Raw genomic sequence first — 15981 nt, 5'->3', positions numbered from 1 at the left:
ACAGGTTGACGGGGGTTTCCTTTGGTCACATCTAGCTCAACAAGTTAGACATGTCCCTTGGAGTGAGTGTGTAAAGGAGGGCCCTTGAAAAGCACCTAACCCATAAAATCATTTGATGGGCCTGCCATCTGGGTAACAGAGAACAGGTCCACAGTGGTGGTGGGGACAGGGGCAGGGGTGGGGAAGATCAGAGCTGGCCTTGGAGAGGACCAGTGAAGTGGCTGTTTTCAACAGAACTGGCTGTACCTTGAGCCCCCAATCAAGTCCTTCAAAGGGAAGGTACCCAAAGTGACCCAAATTGGACATGGATTGCCAGGACCAGGGGTAGCAGAAGCCCAACCACCCCACTGAGGAAAGGAAACAGGGCTTTTGAAACAGCCTGCAGGGAGGCTGAATCTGAGGCTCTGGGAAGGGGATGGGAAAAGCACACGCAGGTGTTCCCAAAGTGAATACTCTAGGGCCACCAGAGTGGTGTTTATGGGAAAAATTGGAAACTGAAGACAACAGTCTATCATCTGCAGTGGGATGATACCTGTGGGTGGGCAGAGCTCGGGAGGCTGTGAGCTCAGCGGAGCACCTAGCTTTGCCCTCCCATACGACATCCTGGGGAATCTGTGTCTCAGGTGCTTGGGAACAGTCAAGTGGAATATGAGGTCGCTCCACTGTGCTCGAGCACAGCCCTACTATGGGGAGAGCTCGACCTGGGGGGCGGTGGGGGCAAGACAACAGGACTCTGACTTTGGGGCCAACTGAGCGGGACCAACCAACCAGCAGCACCAGCCAGAAGATAACAAAGCTAGAAGAGGGGGAAGGATGGGGGAGCCACCAACTCAGGTAAGGCAAATCAGCCTGCTACGGACCCCATCTTCTGGGAGGGACAGTCACTAGGGGCCCATCTGACTCCTGGGATCTCTCTTGGTGGTAGCAGACCTAGGACTCTCTAGGGCCTGGCTCTTCAGCAGAAGCCAGCCACAGGCCTGTATGTTGTTAGTGAGGGGAGTGAAGTTAGGGACACATTTATCAACCCAGCCAGGGCCTGGCCCCTGAAACAATGTGCCTGGCAGCAGAAGGGAGCCCTTGTAGGCAACCTGAAAAATACTTTTCTGTACTTTCAGACAAGAGACAAGCTGGGGATCCCATCTCCATCCCCAGACTCCCTCCCCCACACAGGTCCAGGGCTGCCTCTCCACATCACCTCTGTGACATCATGAAACAGTTAAGGAAGCTGACCACTTAATTGGCTGCCTGTCCCAAGACCCAGATTCTAGAATCTCCAGAGAGTATTTATGGGGCACCCCGACCATGGTCTGAGGCCCGTTTTCCCTGAGCACTCACTGCTTGGATAGATAATGCTCCTTAGCTAGACTGGCTCCATGGCTAGTCAGAGTTCCCATGAGGCACGGGCAGCCCTGCTGATCCTATCAACTGATGGGGAGCCTGCAGCAGGGGACACCCGTGATTCCTCCCCAGATCCAAACCTGGATTTAGGAGAGGCTTTGGAGAAGCAGGGTGACCAGCCCAAGAGCCCAGATCCAGGCCTCCATGACAATCCACTCCAACAGGGCCCAAACCCAGAAATGGCCAAAGAGGAAGAGAACAACGCCATCCTTGGGCTGTCCTTCCCCAGGAAGCTCTGGAGGATTGTGGAGGATGCAGCCTTCACCTCTGTGCACTGGAACGATGAGGGAGATACAGTGGTCATCGAGGCAGATCTCTTCCAGATAGAGGTACTCCAGCGCAGAGGCATGGACCAGATCTTCGAGACAGACAGCATCAAGAGCTTCATCCGTGAACTGAATCTGTACGGGTTCAGGAAAGTCCGCCCTTCGAGTCACTCTACAGGGAAGAAGCTCATGGTAACGTAAAAAGCCCTTTTGGGGAGACTAGACTAGATGAGCTGAGTGCTGGACGGGTTTCATTTCCCAGGAGAATGTTGTTCTCATGAGAGGGTGGTTAAGGAAAGAAGAGAAAGCAGGATCTGTTGTGTTCCACCACCCCTATTAGACAGGATCCATGGGGGTGACTCCAGACACTGAGGGGCCACTTGATGTCAGGGAGGGCCAGTAACACCTCAAGTGAAGACGGCCCTGGGGGAGCTCTAGGGAGTGACATGCTAGGGCCTCATAACCTGCCAGGAATGAAGAGACCTTGTCTTTATACTTAGGCACGGCCCGGACTGTTGTGGGGAGGAGGGTGGTGAGGAAGGGCTCTTCTCCCCTCTCATGCCTAAAGTGATTCATTTGCTTTCAGATCTATCGAAACTCCAATTTTCAGAGAGACAAGCCTCTCCTTCTGCATAACATCCAGAGGAAAGGCAACCCCAGAACAACTTCTCAGCCTGCCACTGGCACAACAACTCCAAAGAGAAAGAAGCGAGTGGTGGCAACCAGACACTCTCCTCAATTCCACCACAACGAGTTCACCCAAAAGGCTGGCAACAAAGTCCAGAAGGGGATGCCAACTGCTCGCAGAACCCCCAGCCAGTGCTCATTTGTGTTCTCTGACCTGTCTGTGGGCAGTGTAGCCAGGCGGGCTGGGGAAAACCATCTCCCCAGTGAGCAGGGCAGCCCCAGCAGGGCGGCTGGAGAGGGCACATCCAGCAATGCCATATCTGTGCCCTCGGCTACTGCTGAAAGGGACAGCCCAGGGAAACTGCCCGAGAGCCCCCCGGTGTACCCAGATTACGAATCGGTGATGGCTTTGTACAACACCTGTTACTCCATCCTGATGGCGGGCCTTTTAGTCATGGCACCAGATGAGGCCCCTGAGGCGGAGGATGAGCAGGGAGAGTCCTCACATTATAAGTGTGCCCTCTGTGAGCAGCTCAAGAACAAGCCCAATCCCTGAGCTGCCAGATACCTAGGGACACTCAAAAGCACTCTCTTATAATTAAAAATAGATTTCTGGCTCTAATAAAGTCAAGCAAAACTCCATTGGAGTAAATAAACAATCAAACGAGAACTACGAGTCTGTGTTCTTTCTATCTGTCCATTGTATTCACACATGGCACAGGGTGAGCTAGAAGAGGCTGGAAGCCCATGCCCCAGGCAATCTTCAGTCTTGTCCCCATGGTCCATTTTCATCTGAAACAGCAGCATTTCACAGGCTCATCCAATGGTCTGATCCATGAGCCGAGTGCTGAGGCAAACCCAGGATGGACTGGTCCCTGGGCCTTGCCTGCTGCTCAGCAGATGGCTCAGCTGGGCTCCTGACCTTGGGTGTTTCACCTCCCATGAGTCATACACCCTGCAGCAGAAGGGGCTCCTCAAGGATCCCCCAGTGATGCCACAAGTTTCTGATCAGCAGCTGAGCATCCCAGCTCCCTATCCAGGGGCTTCCTCAAGAGGCTCACTGGAAAGCAGGGTCACCCCAGCCACTAAGTGCCTTGCAAACACATTACCCCAAAGCCAAAGACAAGTACAAGGTTTCCACAAGGTGAACACCAGCCCTTGTCACTCTGCCCTCACGGCTGTATTTAGAAGCCTATCTTTGGATGTGAGGCGGCCAGGCACTGAGTCCAACACACATAATTTGAGAGCCAAGGAACACTTTACAGTAGGACAAGTGTCACGTGCAAGGACAAACCACGGCCTGTTTCTGGGCCTGCAGGCCTCTCTGCCTGCTTATGCTCAGCCCCACCCCCGGCCTTCCCCTATCACCCCGTGGACACTGTTCCAACATTAGGAATTTGGACCAGAACAGAGAGGGAAAAACACTAACTAGTTTCCTAACAACACATTTCTTTCAACCACCCAGACTCAGCAGGGCCAAAATGAGTGGCAACACCATCAATTCGTAGAGCTCAGAGTCCCGGAGTCTCTCGCTAAGTCCAGAGCAGCATCATGCAAGGGGAGTCCCTGTCCCCAGCCCCGCACCAACTGGGCACTGCAGTGCAGGGCCGATTCAGACACAACCAGATGGGCAAGTCCAGAGCATGGTGGTGACTGCATGGTATCACCATGTGCTGGTATCTTGGTCACTTTCCTCTCGAAAGCCCAGTCGGGACAGGCCTCCTGCCCAAAGAGGATCAGGTGCTGGGGGATGTCCACCTGGAAGATGCCCTTCCTGCCTCTTCCAGGGATGGGCTGCAGCAGCCAGCGGGGGTTGGCCAGCGCAGTCATGTACTTCTGTTGCAGGTCGGGTAGCAGGGCTTGATTCTCCAGCTCCTGCACCTGGTTGGGACCTAGGTTTTCTAGGCACAGCAAAGTGCCCCCAATGACCACAAGACCTGTGTGCCAAGACAGGACACAGAATGAGAACAAGGTCATTCAAAGTTGCACCTTCTTGAGACTAAGACTGTATCATGGAGGGAACCTGAGGTGAACTGGGTCCTCTGGCTGAGGGCTCACCTCGGCAAAGGGAACTTGGGGCGAGACCAAGCGAGGGAGGGAGTGAAATGAAAGGGAGAGGCCTGGTGCTCCAGGAACCCACCAGGACATGGGCAGCTTTCAGTCTGCCCACTGCAGGCCACAGGGACAGAGCATGAGGGCCCCAGCGGGGGCCAGCAGACATCAGGTCCCCAAGGGATTTACCAGCAGACAGGTGTTGCTGTGGGGCCTCACCCCTGGGGAGTCAGGGGACTTGCTCAGGCCCAGCTTCAGGCAATGTGGGTATGGAACCCAGGCTGGGTGCTTTACTGCTTCTCATGGTCTCTTCCAGGCACACAGACACACATGTGGGGACACACACATACACACAGACAAGTGCCATGTGCAGTCCTAGACGCGCCTCTGCCTCAAGCACAAAAGGGGACTGAGGCCCAGAGTGGTGATCAGGCACCTTGTGCCACCAGTTCCCAGCCCATGGACCCTTGCTGTCCCTCTGAAGAAACCTCAGCCCCCACGCCCAACCCCACCAACTAGTTCAACAGAAAACAAACAAGTACAACCCAGCTGAGATTCAGGGCAGTGCCAGGGCCCATGTGGGCATCAGGGGGCAGGGTGTCACTTAACCCACGATCACTCCATGGCCGAACTTTTCCCCGGCAAGGCCTGGATCTGGGTGGGCTCATTCTGAGCCTCCGCTCCAGCAGCTCCCACTAGACCGAGTCTTTCCAGTCCTGGTACACCATGTGGATGGCCAGGGTACAGTGCCGGTGACCATGTAGCATGGGCCACCATGGCATCTCCAGGTTCTTGACACTGTTTAAAACGAAACCCGCATAAGGTTTCGGAAGAACAGATAGCCGAACTTCATCTCCCAGGGCTCCTAGGGCTCCCAGGGCCTCATGTGGCTGCAGAAACACAAAACCACAAAGGTCAGGAGTGTGATTCAGTGGCCTGCAAGCTCACAGCCCTGGGCTGGACCTCAGCCCCACGAGCCCGAGCATCCTCCAAATCTGCTGACACAGAACGCAGGGGTCAGAGAGAGCTGGCTCATTCCATTCGTCTTCACACAGTCCACCGATAGGGGGGGGTGACCCAGAGGACCCATCCATTACATGCAGTCTGTGGGGAGGTCAGCAAGGAGGGTGGGACAGTGGGAGAGAGGCACAAGGTGAGTTCCAAGACAGAAAGCCCTGAAATCCTGCGAGCACTGAAGAGGGAGGGCAAGCCCCCTGGTTTCAAAGCCCAGAGGCTGGGCTCTGGTCCTCTCCCAGCACAGACAGGCATTGTCCTGGGCTTGGCTTCCCCCACTCCCTGCCACCACCCCACCCTTCAGTTCCACAACCCCATCACTGCCCATGCTCTGCAGATCCCCCATCTTAGCCCAGGGATGCTAAGGGCATATCCATGCTAACCAATCTGGATTCGGCCCTGGGGCACCCTGGACCTCAGATGGCCCTGCCAGGTGTCTTCCCCATGCCTTTGGGAGCCACCTTCCTCCTAGCCCTTCCCATACCACTGCCTCCACTGTCAGCAGATGCCCCGGCCCCTGCCCAGAGCCTCGAGAAAGAACAAAGGAGAACAGGAACTAATGGGATGGGTGCACTCCATGTCATTACCAGGGCCTGGGACAGCACCATTCAGGTATCACAGAATTCAGACCTCAAATAATACATTAGGTTACCATCACCTCATTCAATGGCTGAGGTGGCACTGAGGCATAGACTGCAGGGAACCTTAACACACACATCTCCATTCGCACTTCTTTCCCTGTACCTGGAGGGGGGTCCCCGTTCACTGGAGGGAGCTGGAGGCAGAGGAGCAGAGCCATGAGCCTGAACGTCAGCAGGGTCTCAGCACCTCGCAAGGGGCCTCCATTTCCACATGGCTATGAGGACAGGAACAAGGTCCCAGGGGCACCCAACCCAGGGCCTTTTGGGCCTTTCCTTCATTTGGCACAGCAGAGCCACAGTTCTCACAGGCCCACAAGACCCCACATGATCTGGCTCCTACCCTACTGGCCTTCTCTCCTCGTCCCTGGATTCACCTCTGGTAGCCATGAAGGCCATCCTTCCATCCTTGGAACATTCCAGTGTGTTCCTACCTCAGACCCTTTGCTGGGTGTGAGGACTCACATCGCACCTCAGTGTGACCTTACAGACAAAGGAAAGGTCTTCACAGAGCTGATGGGGGTCAAGTGAGCTCATTAGGATGGACCCTCCTCTAACAGGATGGCTGTCCCCATACAAAGGACACATTTAGAGACAGACAGGAACATGGGGAAACTGGGGTGAAGAGGAAGGCGGAGCTCTCCAAGCCCAGACACACCCACCAAGGCCAGCAATGCCCTGGAAGTGAGGGGGGAGAGATAGGACAGACTCCACAGCCCTCATGAGAGCCAACGTCAGCTGACATCTCTATCTCGGCTGCTGGGCCTCCTGAACCAACACGGTTCCTAGTATGAGCCACCCGGTGCAATCCTGAAGTGACTGCTGGCAAATGAAGCCAAAGGGTCAGCTCTGTTGGGACATCTCTCCACAGGGGTAAGGGGGGAGTGGGGGATGGCTTCTCCACTCCCAGCACCTCGAGCACACTCCTCCACGTCTGCAAAATTCATGTGTCTGTTTTCACCCTTACACGGTGTCTGTTTACACCTCCCATTGTCGGGGGTCCCACAATTTACTGATGCTTCCCTCCTGATGGAAGGGAAGGGAAAACTCATTCTGCCAATATAGCCACTCGATGTGACCACACACTCACTGAAGAGCCATGCAGGAGGCGGCCCAGTGCACATGGCACACACCCGAGGTGCTGACACATGCCAACAAACGGCCTTCCACAAAGGCTTCCCGTTTCCACTCCACTAACCACAGGCAAGGGTGTCATGTCCTCATGCACTGCCTGGTCCCGAGCATCATCATTCGGTTCAACGTTTGCCCATGTGCTGGGTGACAAAGGGTTACACTGTTCATTGGGTCTGGCTTGGTTACAAGGCTGGCCCTTGGGACTTTGCCACTGCTATGTCTTCTACTAGGGTATGTGACTGGATTCCATGCTTGCCCAGTTTGTGCCATTCAGTATCTCAGCCAACCCAACCCCTTCCTCCTGAGAGCCTCTGAATCTCACCTGTGTGGGTGGAATCCCTGAGCAAGAAGTGGCTGCAAGCACTCCTATGGCCTGAAGCAGAAGGTGCCTGCTTGGTGGCCAGAGGAGAAAACACTCTTCTGCTTGCTTGACTGGGCATCTTCACCTGCACGAGGACCAGAGGAACAGGGAGAAAGTCACCAGTGACAATACAGCAATCTTGGACAACAAGCCACCACCGTCTTCTCCTCACCAGGGGCCTCAGACAACGGGGTCCCAGGAGGGCCCAACTGATGAGAAACACACGTGCAGGTTCCCTCAGGGTGGGTTCTGCTCATCACAGCAGCTGGCCTGTCCTCACCGGGCTGGGACAGGGACCCCACGATGCCTCAGTTTGCAGCACATAAACCCATACCCCAGGAGTGATTGTGACTTACAGCCCAGGAGACCCTGCAAAGAACAAGAGAAAATGACTCCTCCCCTCACACTGCCACTCTGGAAGGATCCGGGAGCCGCAACAGTCAGTGGGCCGCCCTCCATGGACTCCTGGTTGGGCCCCACCAGGAGGGGAACTGGGGACAAGCAGCTGAGCCCTGCAGGGTCGGGTGGGGGCGACTCCCAGCGGGAGGGTGGGGCTAGCGTTAGGTCATAGTCCAGGGGCGGGGTAAGAGGTTGGATGGCAGGTCTGGGGCATCTTCCCATGTGTCCCAGGGCATTGCTTGGATGCACATGTGGAAAGAAAGCAGTGGTGGTGGTGGGGTTACTGTGGCTGTGGAGGGGGCCAGAAGGTCCAGCTTGGCCTCCTGGCAGGCGCTCCTAGTCCCAGAGCCTGGAAACCCCTGCCTGGAGGTACCATCTACGCATGAGGCAGGTCCTGCCTTCCTGCAAGCAGAGCGAGTCGTGGGCACTTTGGGATGGTTGGGCTGCGGCCACCAGGCAGGACAGTGGTCCGCCACTAGGACCAAGACAGCTGACAGCACTGGCTGGCTTCAGTCGCATCGTGCCCACAAACACTGACACCTGTCATTTCCGGTGTGTATGGCTTCCCTTACTCACGTAGGCACGCAGTTACATAGACACACAAGTACGAACAAAGGTGCATTCCCTCACCGGCCCTGTCCGCTAGGAGACAAACTAAGATCCGTCACGCTCTGAGGCACCTGGAAGGTCAGGCCGGGAGGAGCCTCGAGACCAGCAGCCTGAAGCAGGACCCAGAGGAGGACCAGGAGGTGAGCGGCCTGGTGGAAGAGAGGGGGAGGAGGTGGGAGGAGCAGTGTGGGAGGAAGAGTGTGGGAAAGACGGAGCTGAGGTGGAGATTCTGGAGAAGGACTCAACTCAGGGCTGGGGCAGGGCGGGACTGGGACAGAAAGGGGCTTGGGTGGGGCTGGGGCGGGGTTTGGGCGTGGCTCTGGGTGGGGTGGAGCCACCAGAGGCAGGGCGTGACTGACAAGGATGGAGCTGTGGGCCCAGGAAACCCACGGAGAGTGGGCCTGTCCAGCTTCATGGCAGAGGCCAGACTGTGCCCTTTTGAGTCCTTGCCATAGGCGTCCAGTCCGTGAGAAACGGCGAGAGTCAAAGTGACCGTGACCCAGTGTCTTCAGTGACTGCATCTGAGCTTCAGAGTGGACCTCAGGGGCCAGGGAAGCAGAGAGAGGCACGACCTCTGGGCAGAGTTCCCCATCTCTGGGCTGAAAACCCAGGCTGTCTCCCCTCCAAGCCACCCTGGGACTGCTGGCCCAGTGCTGAGCAACAGTCTATCTGTTCTTTTGCAGATGTGGAAGAAAATCCTCCCTGTGTTACCTGCTGCCCCTGGGACCTGAGATGTCTCAGAGAAAGGCAGCTTTGCCTTCAAAACTGTTTCCTGAACTCTTCCTCTTGTCTGGGGGCTCAGCCCACCCAGGGCAACCACCTGACTCTGCTCCTGACCGCTGCCCTGGCTGCTGTGTCCCTGCCTCCCAAGTGCCTGATCACAGTAAATGCTCCTCTTCCTGTCCCCACTGCTACTAGTTGAGCTCAGGCCTCATGGCCTGGGGCCAGGGCTGTCAGCCTAGGCTCCCCCACCAGCTTGGACCCCTCTTGTCTCTCCTCTTCCACCCAGTGTTGCGCACACTATCGATTCTGTCGATGTGTGTCACACCGCACACACATCTGTCCTCAACCCTGGATGGGAAGTACAGCTGAGCCCAAGCCCCAACCCATCCATGGTGCCCTGGGGGGCTTCCTGTGGTCCCAGGTCTCCTTCCTCATTTCCCAGCACTCTGGAGGGCTGTGCTGGCCCTGGGCTCTGTGCAGAGTACATCTGGGACCCCACACTTCAGATCGTGCAGTTCCTGCCCCTGGACTGCTGGCTCCTCTTGTCCTGACAACCTACTGTCCTTCCAAGCACAGCTGTAACATCCCTTTTCTGTCTGCCCGAGTGTCACGTGCTTTCATCTGGCAGTTCTGGGGCACCCTGCATCTTCCTGTTGAAGCCTTTGCCCTGTTCTTCCATCCAGGCTGTGGCTGCTGTGCACAAGTCTGGACTGCCAAGGGTCACCAAGTCCCAGGAAGGCAGGGTCGATGTCTCACTGGTTCCCATTAGCCAGGCACCCATGCAACTGCTGCCGTGGGAATGTTATTCTGAGCAGTACTTTCCCTTCTAGCATGCTCTCTCCTTGCAGAACTCTCCCGGCTGTGAATTGAGGGGCAGAGGCTGCCTCCTGGATTTGAGGCCTCAGTGCTGCAGGGACCCGAGCGAATACCACACCCAACTCCCTCATGCTGGTGCCCGGATCCTTGCCCCAAGAGTGGTTATCAGCTACCTCCATATACCCCAGAACCTCCTGGTAGTGGTCTCAGATCATGAGAGAGGGTCCTGTGAATGGTAGGTAGGCTGCTGCTGTTCTTTCTGCATCCTGGTTATGAACTAGACCTTGCCCAGTGAACTGGACACCTATGATGTGTGGCTGCTGATGGGGGCAGCTGTGAGGCCCTGCTCCATGGCATTTCTCCACACCTGTCCCATCCCTGCTGCTGGCACCAGTTCTCCTCACATGCCCAGATGTGTAGACCGATCCACAGGGGGTGCTGCCTCCCACCCCACCTGGGTCTCTGAGGCTTGGTGAGGGTTCTACTTTGCTCCTGTTGTGTGTTTGCAGACAGCACTGACCTGGGAGGGCTTGACACAGATTCTTGGTTTCCCTCATGTCCTCTTTGGCCAATGTGGTTTCCTCTCTGAAATGCCTGTTGCCCATATATCCACTTAGCTGTGTGTCCTTTCTGTGCTGAGTTGTGGGCACTTCTTTTGGGGTCTGGGCACTCATCCCACCCTGGTGTTTGTATTGCAGATTCGTTCTCTTCTGTTTTCAGGCTAGCAATGGACTCAGTATTCGCCTTGTGTCTCGGAGCTGTAAGTGCCCCACAGGTCAGCATGTGTCTGTCAGGTCCTTCCACTGGGGATTGCCATCCACCCCCAGGCTTGGCACCTGGGGCAAGCAGTCCTCAAGGAGATGCTGCCCTGGTGTCCAGCACTCTGCCCATGAGAGAGGGCTCTTTCACCTCCATGTCAGTTCCTCGGTCCCTGCCTAGCTTTGGTTCTGGGCCTCGGACTCCCACACGCAGGACAAACCCAGGGGCAGCCGTGTAGCTCCAGGAGGTCAACCAGACCTACTTCCCCTCTGTCCCCAGGGCAGCTCCCATTGACCACACCCCTTTGCATACAGCCCAGATGGAGGGGCCAGCCTGAGAACCGGACAAGTTTCTGATTTCATCTCAGTTCTGCTGCAGTTCTTTGATAGGACATGGCACACATATGACCTGTGGACACGGATGGCCACTCTGCTGCGGCTGCTCAGGGTACTGATTGCCTAGGGGATGGGGCACCACCCAGGGGGACCGGGGAAGCTTCTGTGAGCCTCTGTTGCTGCCCTGCTCTCATTCACATCACAGGCCTTTACATCACATTTGACACGGAAGTGGGAGATGCTGGTTTGTATGTATCCATCACTCCCAAGCTCTGGGGTCTATGTGCTCTTCACTGTCCTCCATCTGGGCAGGATGGCCATGACCCATGCCCACCAGCACAGGAGGGGACTTCCAGACACTAGGCTGCGGCTCACAGAATGGATCCAGCTGTTTAGTTTGCAAGGACAAGGAGCAGGGAGGGCGGAGTGGAATGTGCATTGTCATCCCATACCCATGGTGAGAGGACTTCAGTGAGGGGACTCTGGCGCTCTGGGTGGGAGACCTGTCCAGCTATCCTTTGAGTACTAGTGTGCCCACCATGGTGACTTGGCCAAGCACAGAGTGGGTGTGAGGGGTCAGGAGCAGAGGATGCCCATGAGTTGCCCCCAGAGGTGAGCAGGTTCTTCAGTTCATGAGCGGGGCGTGTATCCCCTCTCTTTTTCTGTGCATTTCTCTTTTACTCACTGGAGTTCATGCAGGGTTTCCGTTCAGCCTTACCATCTTTTCCTTACATCACATGTTCCCCCAGGTTCTGAAGGAGTCCTCAACAGACGTCTCACTAAGCCCTGGACCTGGCTTTGGGGGATATTGCATTCCAGGCCTCCAGGCCCTCGCAGCTCAAGACCGACTGATGAATCCTGGGGACTGGCCCTGTGTCCCTTGACCATTGAGCCCCTGTGCCCAGAAATCCCAGCCCAGGGGGTCATCCCGAAGGGGCCACAGAGTCAGAGTTAACTGTGTCTCTCAATTTGGTGTCAAGTTGACCCTGTGTCTGGCAACCTCCACTCCTCTGGTGGTCCCACCTGCCTGTGTGGGTTCACCATCTCAGTGCCCGAGGTCCCTTTGGGAGGGGCTAGGGTTGTTCCCATGTCTGTTTGCTGTGGTGCTGCAGCGTCCTTCTCCCAGGGACCTTCCCCATCCCTGTTCCTCAGTTGCAGACCTGAGAACTGGCTCAGGGGCCCAACCTGGGCGAGGGATCTTGACCTGTTTACTGGGGTGGCTGCCTTTGGCCTCAGTGTCATTTTGGACTGTACCTTGGTTGGTTGCCCACCTATCAAAGCTCTGGGAGGCTGCATCGTATGGACCACCTTCCCTCCTCTGTGGGTCCCGCCTCCTGGGAGGTGGCAGCCCTCATCATGGTCCCTGGCTCCTGGCAGCTCAGTGCAACCCCACGACCTCTGCTGCAGTCCCTGGGCAGCAGGGATGGATGGAGGGGTGTGTCGTCCATCTCCTCCATCACCAGGCCTGGTAAGCCTGACCTGTGTTGTACAGTGACTTCACTCTGCTTGGCGGCCGGGCAGTAGGTGACCAGCTCTTCCCATGCTTCCTTGGTTCTCATCATGGTAGTGCTGTGTGTCCTGCCACAGATCAGGGCAGCCAGCTCCCCTGCTTCCTGGGATGGAGGGCACCTGTGAGGGAGGCCTCCGGTCCAGTTTGCTCCCTTGAGGGTGGGGGCACCAGCTCTTTATGGGGTGGGAGAAGTGGGCTGCTGTTGCAGGCTCAGAAGTTCAGAGACATCTTGGATGTCCCAGTCTTCTGGGGCCTGCCTCCCGGTCTCTCTGGCCTTCATGTCAGTGATGCATGTTTTCCCAAGAGGACATCCAATGCCAGTGGGTCAATCCTGCCTTGGTGGAACATTCAGTGTCTTTGAGGTTCAGCCACACCTGTTGAATCCTGGGCTGATGTTTTTCCACTGCCTAAAGCTTTGTCAGCTACTGGGAAGACTCTGCTCCCCCCCAACATTGGTCCTCACTGTTTTTCATCCTAGGTTGGTCATCACCCTACAGACAGCAAAGCAAAGAAGTCACTCCCCTCTATTCTGCCCCCACCATGTTCCACACACCTGGATCTTCTCACTTGCCAGGGAATTCCTCTCCCCCTGCCAGCCCAGCACAAGTTCTAGCAGCTGGGCTGTGGCCTTGAGCCCAGGGCTGAGTGCACACAGACTACTCCCAGGATGGGTCCTCATAACCCATGGGGCAGGGGATGTCAACCCTGTACCAAGGCCCCATCTTGCCACCTCTCCTCAGACCACTCCAGGGCCAGCCTTCTCAGGATAGGTCCTTTGTGAGGCTGTTCCCCGGGGGTGGGGAGGGCAGGGAGTTGGTGCTGGAGGCTGGCTGGGGACTTACCACCAAGGGGACAGGGAGCAGACATGGTTGGGCAGGGCATCCCATCACCTGCGATGTTGACCTGACAGTTCCTGCCAGCCTATCGGGAGGTGCAGAGCACAGACAGACATTGGAGATGTCCACAGTGGGACTTGGTGGTCGGGCCCTCACAGTGCCTGAGACCTCATGATTGCTATTGACCAAGCAGGAAAACTGAAATCAGGAATTGTTGCCCAAGCAGTGGCTGTGTGTACACACAGGACACCAACTGCCTTTGCCTGTGTGGCACCATGCTCTGCCCTGCACGCAGTCCAGTGGGAGGAGCTCTTGGCGTCTTTTGCATCAGACAGCTGCTGGGTTGGGCAGAACTGCTTCCAGTGCACTGGCCACCCGGCCACCTGCTAGCCCTCATGTAAGCACAGCCTAATGGGAGAGGGCAGATCTGGGTGCCAGACCTCACAAGACAAAGCGCATTCAAGTCCAAGGACACCCATCCTGCAAGAGGCTCCTCCACCGTGCAAAGCGTCACATGTCCACTCACACCTGCATCACTCAGGGCTGAGGGCTGGAAAGGCTGGAGCACATCTTCCAGACAGACCTGTAAAGCACAGAGCCTGAAACGAGGCAGAGTTTGGGGAACATGAAGCGTGGGGAACCAAGCCTTGACTCACATCGAGGGACCATGGAAGGCTTTTCAGACGGGAGGGCTGTCTGCCCTGGGGCTTATAGTGAAGAGGGTCTCCTTGGCTGGGAAATGGGGGAAGGGCCCCCAGAAGTGTCAGACCCATGGAGGGAACTGAGCCCAGGTGTGTAGCTGGAGCAGGTGAGCTTGTAGAGGGCCCCCAGCCTGACACTATATGTATAGGTTCCCTGAGGGGTTTTTGGCAAAGGATTTCTAGAGACTTTGATGTGCTGTGAAGTTTCATCCATTGCCTGCAGAGGCAAGGCTGCGTGCCTGATAGGCTGGGCAGGCTCTGGTCCTCCACAGAGGCAGTGTAGGAGGAAGCAGACACTCTGCCCTGCCATCTCAAACCTGGATTGGTCCCTAGCACCACCATTGCTGGAGCGTGAGTCTCAGCAAATCACTCCCTCTCTGAGTCTCCATTTCTTTATCTGAAGGATGAGCACAGTGTGAAATGTCCCCATTAGGAGTAATCCTATTTGTGGGTGTATCTGATGGGAGTGAGGCAGTCATGGGATGATTCACACAAAAGCAATCTGTAAACCAGAAAGCAGCTACTCTGAGTAGTGGTTGAAGAGGCATCTCTTGCAAAGAGAGCTTTCCCCAGAATGAGTGGGAATGCAGGTGTGTACCTTCAAGTCTGCAGCTGGGAGACAGGGAGAAAGTGAAGAGCCTCCAATTAGGAAAGGAGGATAACATGGACACCATCGGCCCCCAGTGCCAAAGGTTCTATAGGATGTGGCCTGGGTTGGGACTTAAGGGCCATCGGTGGATTTTGAGCAAAGATGTATATAGTGGCCCCTGAGACAGAAGGCACTGTGAGCTGAGTCAAACTGCCAGGCTTTGTGAACTGGGGGCTGTAGCAGGACCAGGAATCCATGAAGATGGGAGCCTCTTCCCTGAACTGTGCAGGAGACAACATCTGCCTGCTACCTCAGGTCCATGACCTGCTTTCCACCATTCCATCACCCAGAACACTTCAGCACCCAAGTGTTTTCACCATCTTGACATAAACACTTTTGGTAGTAAAACCAAAAATGGATGATACCAAGAAGCTATTTATTATAGTATCCCTTATTTTCCCTATGTAGCCCACTTGGTTCTTCTGTGTATTCTTTCCACCTCTTCTTAGTACCTTCTGCTTCTCTTAGGTCCATACCATGTATGTCCTTTATTGAGCCCATCTTTTCATGAAATGTTCCCTTTGTATCTCTCATTTTCTTGAAGAGATCTCTAGTCTTTCCCATTCTGTTGTTTTCCTCTATTTCTTTGCATTGATCACCGAGGAAGGCTTTCTTATCTCTCCTTGCTATTCTTTGGAACCCTGCATTCAGATGCTTATATCTTTCCTTTTCTCCTTTGCTTTTCACTTCTCTTCTTTTCATGGCTATTTGTAAGGCCTCCTCAGACAGCCATTTTGCTTTCTTGCACATCTTTTTCTTGGGGATGTTCTTGATCCCTGTCTCCTGTACAATGTCACGAGCCTCTGTCCATAGTTCATCAGGCACTCTGTCTATCAGATCTAGTCCCTTAAATCTATTTCTCACTTCCACTGTATAATCATAAGGGATGTGATTTAGGTCATAACTGAATGGTCTAGTGGTCTTCCCTACTTTCTTCAATTTAAATCTGGATTTGGCAATAAGGAGTTCATGATCTGAGCCACAGTCAGCTCCCAGTCTTGTTTTTGCTGACTGTATAGAGCTTCTCTGCCGGTAGCCAGCGTGAGGAACTCCGCCTGTGGCAAAGGTCATGAGGAAGGAGGATCGACATATGCAAAGGTGGGATCAAGCCTCAGGAGTCCCCCCTGGAAATTCTCGAGCATCTACCCCCAAAA

General features: G+C 55.4%; 1 protein-coding gene across 1 annotated transcript; it reads left to right on the top strand.

The window, feature by feature from the left end:
* The first annotated feature begins 596 nt into the window (after window positions 1-596).
* On the top strand, window positions 597-4618 carry LOC113888925 (heat shock transcription factor, X-linked member 3-like). Its single transcript, XM_027535869.1, has 2 exons — window positions 597-1856; window positions 2251-4618. Exons 1-2 carry the CDS (start codon window positions 1374-1376, stop codon window positions 2845-2847), a joined length of 1080 nt encoding a protein of 359 aa, XP_027391670.1. The 5' UTR covers window positions 597-1373; the 3' UTR covers window positions 2848-4618.
* Window positions 4619-15981: the final 11363 nt, after the last annotated feature.

This window comes from Bos indicus x Bos taurus, unplaced genomic scaffold, assembly GCF_003369695.1.
Source record: "Bos indicus x Bos taurus breed Angus x Brahman F1 hybrid unplaced genomic scaffold, Bos_hybrid_MaternalHap_v2.0 tig00003177_arrow_arrow_obj, whole genome shotgun sequence".
Taxonomy (NCBI): domain Eukaryota; kingdom Metazoa; phylum Chordata; class Mammalia; order Artiodactyla; family Bovidae; genus Bos; species Bos indicus x Bos taurus.
Note: the sequence above shows the minus strand (reverse complement) of the source record. Positions and strands in the feature narration are given on the sequence as shown.

What these genes read in the sequence shown, in the direction of transcription:
- LOC113888925 (XM_027535869.1), top strand. Translation starts at nt 1,374, where the DNA reads ATGGCTAGTCAGAGTTCCCATGAGGCACGGGCAGCCCTGCTGATCCTA. An exon ending in CTACAGGGAAGAAGCTCATG is followed by an intron (nt 1,857 to 2,250) that starts GTAACGTAAAAA and finishes ATTTGCTTTCAG; the next exon opens with ATCTATCGAAACTCCAATTT.